The sequence below is a fragment of the Humulus lupulus genome, chromosome 6 (assembly GCF_963169125.1).
Source record: "Humulus lupulus chromosome 6, drHumLupu1.1, whole genome shotgun sequence".
Lineage (NCBI taxonomy): Eukaryota > Viridiplantae > Streptophyta > Magnoliopsida > Rosales > Cannabaceae > Humulus > Humulus lupulus.
The window spans coordinates 107,433,836-107,443,949 of NC_084798.1; the positions used below are offsets into that span (position 1 = coordinate 107,433,836).

Genomic DNA, 10,114 nt, shown 5'->3' on the forward strand with positions numbered 1-10,114 from the left:
AACAATGGATAATTAATAGCGTATCTATATTTGTTATAGAGCGTTCTATGAATTCAAGAGTGCGATTTCGAGTCTATAGTGGAGTCACGAGGAATTAATAAGTTAGTAAATTTATTTGTTAGATTTATGATAACTTATTGGAGCTTGATTTCATAGGCCCATAGGCCTCATTGTACCTTGGATAAAATCATCTAGATTGTCTCAATTAATTTATTTAATTATCAATTATAATTTTCAAAGTTGGATAGTTTCACAGAGTTACGTATTTTTGAGAAGAAAAGATAAATTAGAGCATATTTATTAATTAAAATAAACTGGTATCTAAATTAATAAATAAGTTTAAATCAAGGTTCAAATTATAAATAATAAATTTGATAAAGGATTTAAATAATTATCTAATGTATTAAATCAATAGAAAATAATACATGCCTTGATTTTAAGTCCAATGGGCTTATAATCAAATGTGAAATTTCACGGGCCTAAATCCCATGATAATTTCGACCTAGGGCTTCAAATTGGCTATTAATTTATTGATTTTTTAATTAAGTTAAATTTCCTAATTGAGTCTATAAAAGGAGTGATTAGAGAGAAGTCAAGACAGACGACAGATAAGTTTAATCACTGGTTTTCTGATAGTTTTAGATTCTCTCTAAACACAAGTCCTTTTCTAAGCCTCTTTGTTATTTTCTCTTCTTCTCTCTGTGTCTATCTCATGTGTTGAGAATTGCCCACACTAGTCTAGGTGATTCTAAGGATACATTGGAAGACTGTGAAGAAATTAGAAGAACGGTTCAGTTTCTTGATAATACTCTGCGACAAAAAGGATACAAGAGTTAGAGAAACTCAAGGAAGTATTATTTCATTTTGTTGCGTATAGTGTAAGTATTCTTATCTTTGTTTCTCTTTGAATTTAATTTTAGAAACACGTTCTAGGTTATCTCATATTAATTTGTTTAATATTAGATCTATATGAAAATAAATAAATATCCTGTATAAGTTTTCCTAATAGTGTTATGCCTGCATTGTTGGAAATTGTCGAGCGTTGGTCTAGAATTATATTGTGATATATTATATCTTCTTGCTCTGGGATTTTCTGAGTGCAGGGATTTATTTGTTGATAAGAAATATTTGTGATATAATATCTCTGCTTACTTTGGGATTTTCTAAGTGCAGGAATTTATCTGGTTATAAGAAATAATTTGTCATTGGTTATCAGGCATGACCATAAGTTTTCCAGGATGCTTTCACGTTCTTGAAATTGATTGTGTAGGGTCCTAATGGATCCGGAACCATAATTCTCTACATGCTTTTGTTTTAAGGTTGAACTTACTAAGCATTTTTTCTTACCTAGTTGTTTCCTGTTGTAGGTAAGAACAAGGGCAAGGCAGAGCAGTGAGCGCTCAAGTCTACCTTGCAAATGTTCATGTGGACTGACCTTTTGGGAAGCCGTTTTACTTTTGGAAATGTTGTGTAATTTTCCAAAACTAGGCTCACTTTACTCTTTATAAAATATGTTTGTAATTAATTGTTAAGTATGACCATACGACTTTTTAAAAAGTTTTTTTATACGAGTTTTTGAGACATTTTGTTAAATGAAAACATTTATATTTCTGCATTATCGAGTCTAGAAAATCCGAATCGTTATAGTTGGTATTAGAGCTCAAGTTTAGCCGATTCTGTAGACAACCTACATGTACATTTCGCAAAGATAGACCGACACTCACTATAATTACTGTCTCTTCCTTTAGTGTGTTGTTTCCATTTTTTACCTCAATTCTATAAATTGTAGGTTATGGCTGATATACCTTAGATAGATGACCCTGTGATAGAGAGAATACCCATAATCCCTACGCTAGGGATAATTTAATGTAGACTCTTTAACGAAGAGTTTCCTCGACGCTTCAAGTACGACCAATGACATCGGTGTGTTATTTGGCAATGTATACAGTACATGACAAAAGTCTTTGGTAGAGCCAGGGGACGATCCTGAGTAGTCGAACGAGGATACCGACATAGAGCTGGATATGTTGAGGGATAGCTTAGATTAGGTTATGCTGTGAGGGTCTTGTTGATACTTTTTGTAAAAACCTTGCAAACCTCCTAGGTTGTAGGACTTTAGTGTAGTTGTAGCAGGCAGATGTAGAAACCCGACGTGTAGTTAGGGTTCTCTTTTTGGATTTATCCTCCTGCAAACTAAAATCCTATGGCATGATCTTTCATGATCATTTTGTATTTCTAGGTTATATCCTTGAATATTATGACTAACTGTTTTGATTCGAATCATTATGGTTCTTCTTTCTTGTTTATGAGAAAAATTGGTATGCTCATTTATTGCTATGTTAGTATTCTTCCCTACTATACACTGTGGTATAAAGACTTGCGATGGTTCTTAACACTCGAGCCAGGGGAGGTCGAGATGTTAATTAAACAAACCCAGACGAGAGAGCAACTGTTGATCAAGATGCAGGTCGTGGCCGAGGCAGAGGAAGGGGTCGAGGCCGAGGACAAAGAGTACAGCCAGAACCAAATCTAGCAACTCAGATAGAGGTTCTTTGACTCTACGGTGACTATTAAAAAAGAGAAAAGGAAATATGCGTTGGTATTAACTTCTCGTCCCTAAGCACTTAGGAGTTTTTTTATTTTAAATCAAACAAATGGCAAGGACAAGAGCTAAAAGAGGAAGGGGTGTTGCTGGCCGAGGCCAAGCCGTGCCTACTACTAAAGCTCAGAACGCGCCTACCGCTAGAGCTCCAAACCAAGCTACTAGAGTTCACGAGATGGCCAAGCAGATGAATAATCTACAAAGCCTAGTGGAGACGCATAAAGCCCAAATTGAAAGAGGGCAAAAGACACAGAAGGATGTTAATGCCCTCCAAGCTGAAAGGTTTAACACCATTTGGGATGACTCCCCATGCCACCCAATAATGCTTAGAACAATGAAATACCACTTGAAAACAATGTACAACGAAACCATGGTCCACAAGTTGTCGTTGAACAACCTGTACTGCTAGTAGAAGCACCAAGAGTGGCCCGAGCAAAACCTATATCAGAAAGGTTCAGCAACCAGAATCCACCTATATTTGAGGGGAGCAGTGACCCATCAATGGGACACTACACCAAATATCCCTTTCCATAACACATGAATTTAATAGTATTGAAAAGGTATTATAATACATCAAATAATAAAATAACAGGGGGGAAAAATTTTGGCCGTATCAAAATTGGCGGTACCAAAATTTTGGAGCCAAATTATCTTCTATACTTTTTTATTTTCCTCTGTTTTTTTATTTCCAAAGCTCTAAACATTTTTCTAACACACTTCTGACCATCCCTCAAGCGATACCCAGTTAGGGTTTCAGTATCAGCCACCGTCTTCCTCTTCTTCTTCCACCTACTTGATTCTAAACCCAGCCGTGATGCCTGTTCCCTCATCTACAAGCGGTGGCTAGCCCTAGAGCGCTCAGCCACACCACGCTCCGAAAACGGGCAGTCTTCAAATTCCAACAATGACTCATCTTTCGTTTGCGAGATATGCGCGGAACCCAAGTCTGGAAGTGAGTCGTTTAGCATCAAGGGTTGTAGCCATTCTTACTGTTCCAGGTGCATGGTCAGGTACGTTGCTTCAAAGCTTCAAGATAACATTACGAGAATCGATTGCCCTGTTTCTGGTTGTAACGGGTCATTGGAGCCCGAGTACTGTCATTCGATACTTCTCCCAGAGGTGTTTGACAGGTGGGGCACGACGTTGTCTGAGGCTCTGATTCTTGGGACTGAAAAGTTTTACTGTGCGTACAAGAATTGCTCAGTGATGTTGATCGATGATGGAAAAGAGGTGATAATGAACTCGGAGTGCCCAAGTTGCTATAGAATGTTTTGCGCGCAGTGTAAGGTTCCTTGGCATGAAGGGATTGAGTGTGTGGAGTTTCAGAAGTTGAATAAGGACGAGAGAGAGAAGGAAGATATTATGTTGAAGAACCTTGCTCAGAATAAGCAGTGGAAAAGGTGTCCAACCTGCAAATACTATGTTGAAAGATCATCCAGTTGCTTGTTCATACAATGCAGGTCAGATTTTTCTTTTCCTTTGGAAGTTTCTTTCATGGTTTCTAGTGTCATTAACTATTTTATTTCTACTTATTCACTCCCTTTTTCAAGTACCATGACAAATGATATACATTTAATAGCTTGTTTAGTTATCTAAATAATGGTGTGGACTGGTGAGAGAGCTTTACCTGCTTTTTCTCTTGTAATATTCATTCCTTCATGTTCATGGTTCTTCTCCATATATACTTAGAAAATGACTTGTATTATTCTTGGATTTTGCTTACAATTGAAACTTCTTACTGCATTAGCTAGCTATTCGAACAAATATGGAAGTAAAAGGTGCTATGTAGAAAGTATTGAAGCTACAATGCATCAATGTTACTGATGAGGCTTTGAAAGCTGTAGGCACTTCTTGTGCATCATTGGAGTTATTAGCTCTATATAGTTTCCAGAGATTCACAGATAAGTTAGTGCCATTTTTAATCTTTGTCGCCTCAGTTTTTACATCTGTATATGATATGTGTTTTTGGTCATTTATTGTCGAGCAATGTGCTATCTGATTACAGGTATGAAAAATCTATAACCATAGAACTCGTTGGAACAAATTAAATCTTGTGTACTTTTTTTTTGTCTATTTCATTTGCTCTTAGGTTCATTTTTCAATTTTTATATTGATTGCCTCTAAATGCTATTGGGTAGCTTAGTTTATAAGATAGAAGAGATGTGATAACAACTTGGCTTTTTTTCATATCTTTATTCTATTTTCTAGTAAGTTCAGTACTTATTCTTTCATTTCATCCTGATTTTAAAACTCAGGGGTTTACGTGCCATTGGGAATGGATGTAAGAAGCTAAAAGATCTCACTCTAAGTGACTGCTATTTCCTAAGTGACAAGGGTTTGGAAGCTATTGCCACTGGTTGCAAGCAACTTACTCATCTTACAGTTAATGGTTGCCACAATATTGGTACTCTGGGACTAGAATTCATTGAGAAATCCTCCTTATGTTGAGATTATCTGAGTAATGGCCCTTGAGCTTATGTTGTGTTTCATTTTTCTTCATTTGTTATCTTTTTTGCTAACATACTCTTTTGACCATTTCTCTGCAGGATCACAGAGAAAGTGAATGACAGGTGGGAGGTTTGTGTGAGCCTTAGTGATGGGAAATTTCAACAGGTATTTGAATTTTTATTTTAAATGAGAGTACTTTGATGCTGTTATGCACTTTTAAGGGTGTTTTATTCTGATTGTTTTCTCTTGTTAAACCAGGTTAGCTTTGTAAATTCGATTGCCACAATCAAGGGTGGAACTCTTACCATTCGTCCAAGCAGTTTTGGGTCTAAATGTGAACTCCCACCAGAGTTCTTAAAGAAAGGTTCGAGAAGCTCTTTGCTTGTTTATGTAGATGCACTCTTATCATTACTTTCTATATCTTTCTTTATGTTTTACCTTTTAAACTTGCAGTGGCAAAGTCTGGCATTATGGATAGTCTTCTTTCCTGGGCCAACTTCATGTAGAACAAGGATCTTAAGAAAACAGAGTATTTGTAGCCTCTTATAACCCAGTATTTCTATTGAAATTGCTTCATTCTTTTAAATTTCTCTAATCATCACATTTCTCTAGACTGATGCAGCTATTTCTGGTCTACTTATTTCCATTGTCTTTATCTTCTTTACATTGATTTAAACAGTGTCAATTATTCAATATCAGTTACTGCCCACCAACAGAAGAAGACATTTGAAAAGGGAAAAGTTTTGTAAAATTTTGAGATTTCCTTACCCTTCAATGGATACTAAGGTGAGATTTTTAATTTTTCATTGTCTTAATTACTAATACTATTTCAGATAGTAGTGGCATATAATCCCTTCGGTTGGCCCCGTACTGACATTGTCAAAATACCGGTAAGTATATGTTTGCTCAGTTCACATTATCATATATTAGAATATTTGAATGAATAGAATACTCTCTCCAATATGGTCTGAGAATCACAATTTCCACCAGGTTAATGATGTCAATTTCTTAACCCAGTAGTTACATATTATAAAATCAAGCAAGCCAACCACAAATGGGCACTAAAAATGGAATGCTAGCTTAAGTTTATATGTCAATTTTACATCTGTAAGCAACTTTTTTATTTCTTTTCTCTGACTTGACAAAAAAATTTGCATGCTAAAATAATGCTCATTTGAGTGTATATATATAGCAGTATAGTATCTACTAGTAAAAATACCGATAAAAAGAAATAGACAAACAAACACATAAAGGATCTCTATTAATATATTCTCATTATATAGTATAGAGCAAAATATATATATATATATACTAGTGAAAATGAAAATGAAAAAATATATTCTCATTGAAGATCACTTCTGTTTTTTTGGGCCCATTTTACTCTTAGTTGTTGCCTTTTATTGTTCATTTTGCATCTAATTTTGTTATCTATTTTTTGTATATTGCTTTAGAGTTCCTTATGTGTTTGCTACTAGTCTTCATGTCTAAATTTTATTAAGTCATTTCTCTTGTACATTTGTTTCTGTGTATAAAATAAAATCTATAGTTCTTGCTAGTTCTAGAGCCAAAGTTCTGTGTAATTTTTTATTGTCAAGCTCTATTACTGGAAAAGAAAACATGAATTCTAATATAAGAACCAATACGAGTTTTTTTCTCAAAAATAGTTTAGTATATGGGCTTCTCTGTTGGCATTTTTAGGGATGAGGCTACATTTTATTGCCTTTAGTATTGCATTTTATTGAAACTTTTCATTTTTGATAGTTCTTTAATTGTTAATATTTTTCTATTAAAATGACTACGAAGGTGGAGGTCTTAATTTCTGACTCCTTATCTATTTTTAATCTCTGCAGACAGTGGTCTTGAGATATCTTCAGCAGTCTGACGGGTCATATGTTCTTCCTACAAAACAAGCATTGTTTTTCATTGTCTTACTCCAATATGTTCCCAGATTGCTTCGAGTGTTACCGTTAACTTTAGAATTAAATCGAACAACTGGTGTATTTTCTTAAACTGCTTGGGCAGGTGCTGCATACTATCTGCTATTGTACATGCTAGCCAGTCATGTGAGTACCCATTTAGTTTTGTAGCCTCTGCTTTTCTCTTTGAATTTATTTTGATTCTTCAATTCCTTGTTTTCTTTTAATTTGATACTTGTGTTTCTTATGTTTTGGGCATGAAAACTATGGTGTTTCCCTTTTTTGGCTCCTATACTTGTGTTACAGGAAATTCAATGTATATAAGGTCAAAACTCCAATTTAGTTGGGTCTTTTTTTTTCCTAGTTATTTTTCCACGCACATGAAGAGAGAAACATGCAAAAAACAGATATCAACAGGTGAAAGATGACTATTCTTATAAATTATAATGAACAATATTTGAGATGCTTTTAAAGGTTGTAGTTATGTTTCTAATGGTCCCCTAATTGTGATTTCATTGATAGTTATTTAATTTTACTTGCTTTTCACTTCCTTCTTGACTTTTTCTCAAACACCTTCTCAAACACCATAGGTGTTTGATGATTTCAACATGTGAATAACAAAAGAAAAAAGAAAGGAAAAAAAAAGCTTAGTTTTAGCTTCAGAAAAACATAAAGAAGTGGACACTCACTTAGAGAGCAATTCTTAGAAAATGAAGACCACTGTTTTGGCCAATGATGGTTTTGATGTAATCCATGTAGTTGTTTTAAACCATTGAGATGTAGTTTTGATGTTAAATAATAATAACAGAGTGATTAAATGTCATTTCAATAAAATGACATATTTTGAACTAATCTCTGCTTCTCTATGGATTAAAATATAAAGTGAGGCAGAGCTTATTCTATCTTCATCTATCCGCAAAGGAAAACTTACCGATGAGTTTTGTCATTTTCAGACAAAAGGAAAACTGAATCCGTGTTACACAGATGCTACCTACGAAGAGAGGTGCCGCAATGGAGGTAAAACTCTCTGTGCTTTCTGATGCAAACCTTTTTTAGTTGGCTATGATTGTTATAATGTACAATAGTTTCTTTTAACTTGAAAGACTAGAGCTAGAGGTGATGCTGCAAAGAGGAGTGAAGTTTGAGATAGAAGCATTATCTGTGCGTGCATTATCCTTCTTATGAGAGGAGTACATACCATCTAAAATTCAAGGTGGCTTCTACATCTAATCTTTTGAAAATTATATGTGTTGACTGTGTTTTTAGCCAACGACGTGAGAACGTCAAAAACGATAACCTTCAAGAGAATTTAAACGACATAGACAGTTTAATCAAGAAAAATAAATAACACAAGAGATTTTATAGTGGTTCAGCCCCGATCAGTCGGTAATAGCCTAATCCACTTAGAGATTTTATTACTTTATCCACACTCAAGATCAGATGAACCAGTGTCAACTGAGTTTCTTCAGTGTAAATAGGAATAAAAAAGGGTTCTCTCTCAAGAAAAACACACTTTCTCTCTCTAGAACTCAGACCAAATCTCAAATTGCCAAAAGTCCTTTTTTGATCCCATTAACCCTCTATTTATAGGCTTGGGATCCTAAACTGATATCCCTCTAGAATCGGGATATTCTATTATTTATATTATATTTAAATTACACAAAATATTCAAAATACAACATATTCCTCAATTTGAGTGAGGAATGAGAGATTCCCGCGATGCCCAGACCGATTCTTGCTGAAGCCGTTTCTGGGAATTTGACGTAGTCTGGTCCATTTGTTTGATGAATATCTTCTTCTGGTCGAACACATGCATGCAAGACACACACAAGTGCTGGTCGAACATATGCATGCTGGACACATGCATATGGACCATACTCCTTGGATTTCTCCTCGGACCAAGGTTCGAGCCACATGCATTGGGGCTCCTCGGACTAGGGTCCGAGCCACTCCTTCCTTGGCTTTCCTCGGACTAGGGTCCGAGCCACATGCCTTGGGGCTCCTCGGACTAGGGTTTGAGCCACTCCTTTTTTGGCCCTCCTCTGACTAAGGTCCGAGCCACATCTTAGGGGTACTCCTCGGACCAAGGTCCGAGCCACACCTTGGCTCTCCTCGGACCAAGGTCCGAGCACACCTCTTGTGGCCGCTCCTCGGACTAGGGTTCGAGCCAAGCATTTGTAGCCTCTCCTCGGACTAGGGTCCGAGCCAAGCACTTGTGGCACTCCTCGGACTATGGTCTGAGCCAATCACTTGCCACACATGCATGGGCTTCTCCTCGAACTAGGGTCCGAGCCAAACACTTGGGCTCCTCGGACTAGGATCCGAACCAAGCACTTGAGCTCCTTGGACTAGGGTCTGAGCCAAGCACACCTTAGCCCAAGTATTCTCCTCGAGTGCATTTGGCTTGATTATGACATCTCTCAAGGAGTCCCAACTCTTCACTGATGTATTGGGCTACTAGTAGGCCAGATCGCCCAACTATTCCATGCCACTTGTCACCTCTATTGCCACGTCATCGATCTCCAATTTTTGGGGATAACAATATGTATTTGTCAAGTAGGAGCCTAAATAGTTTAGTTGATGGGTTGTCTGCATAAGTGTTACATTAGCAAAATTAATGTTTTATGAATCAAATAACACTATTGGGAATCACTGTAATTTTCCTTCGAATTGAAAAATGAGAAAAAATCGGAAGTAAAACATTCTTCAATTTTCCTTCAAATTGAAAAATGAGAAAAAATCAGAGCCTAAATATGTATTTGTCAAGTAGGAGCCTAAATAGTTTAGTTGATTGGTTGTCTGCATAAGTGTTACATTAGCAAAATTACAGTGATTCCCAATAGTGCTAACATTCATCTTCATTATTGCTAAAAAATTATTGTTAACATTTGATGAAATGGACTTATTTGAGTCTTGGACTCATCTCTGCCATTCATTGGAATAGTATTCAGAGGCTCTATTGTAAATCTCACCTTATTTGACTCATCTCTGCCATTCATCAACCTCGTTTGACACTTCTAGCATTTCTTTTGAAAAAATATTATACAATATTTGAAGGATCTAATATGTGTGGATTTTATTATTTATTTCTCTTCATGTTTTTATTTCATATTCCTCTGTTGATATTAATTAGCTTTTCTCTTTAGAT

General features: G+C 36.0%; 1 protein-coding gene and 1 long non-coding RNA gene across 2 annotated transcripts; both read left to right on the forward strand.

The window, feature by feature from the left end:
- Positions 1 to 2,777: 2,777 nt before the first annotated feature.
- On the forward strand, positions 2,778 to 5,050 carry LOC133785380 (E3 ubiquitin-protein ligase RSL1-like). Its single transcript, XM_062224625.1, has 3 exons — positions 2,778 to 3,001; positions 3,412 to 4,062; positions 4,858 to 5,050. The coding sequence occupies exons 1-3, from the start codon at positions 2,778 to 2,780 to the stop codon at positions 5,048 to 5,050; spliced, it is 1,068 nt and encodes a 355-aa protein (XP_062080609.1).
- Positions 5,051 to 5,098: 48 nt separating this feature from the next.
- LOC133784151 (uncharacterized) lies at positions 5,099 to 5,551 on the forward strand. Its single transcript, XR_009871161.1, has 3 exons — positions 5,099 to 5,215; positions 5,314 to 5,414; positions 5,504 to 5,551. It is a non-coding gene; the product is annotated as an uncharacterized LOC133784151 (long non-coding RNA).
- The last annotated feature ends 4,563 nt before the right edge of the window (positions 5,552 to 10,114 follow it).

Coding starts and splice junctions, on each gene's coding strand:
- LOC133785380 (XM_062224625.1), top strand. CDS start 2,778: ATGGCCAAGCAGATGAATAATCTACAAAGCCTAGTGGAGACGCATAAA. Junction 3,002..3,411: donor AAGTTGTCGTTGAACAACCT/GTACTGCTAGTA, acceptor TTCTAAACCCAG/CCGTGATGCCTGTTCCCTCA. Junction 4,063..4,857: donor TGCTTGTTCATACAATGCAG/GTCAGATTTTTC, acceptor TTTAAAACTCAG/GGGTTTACGTGCCATTGGGA.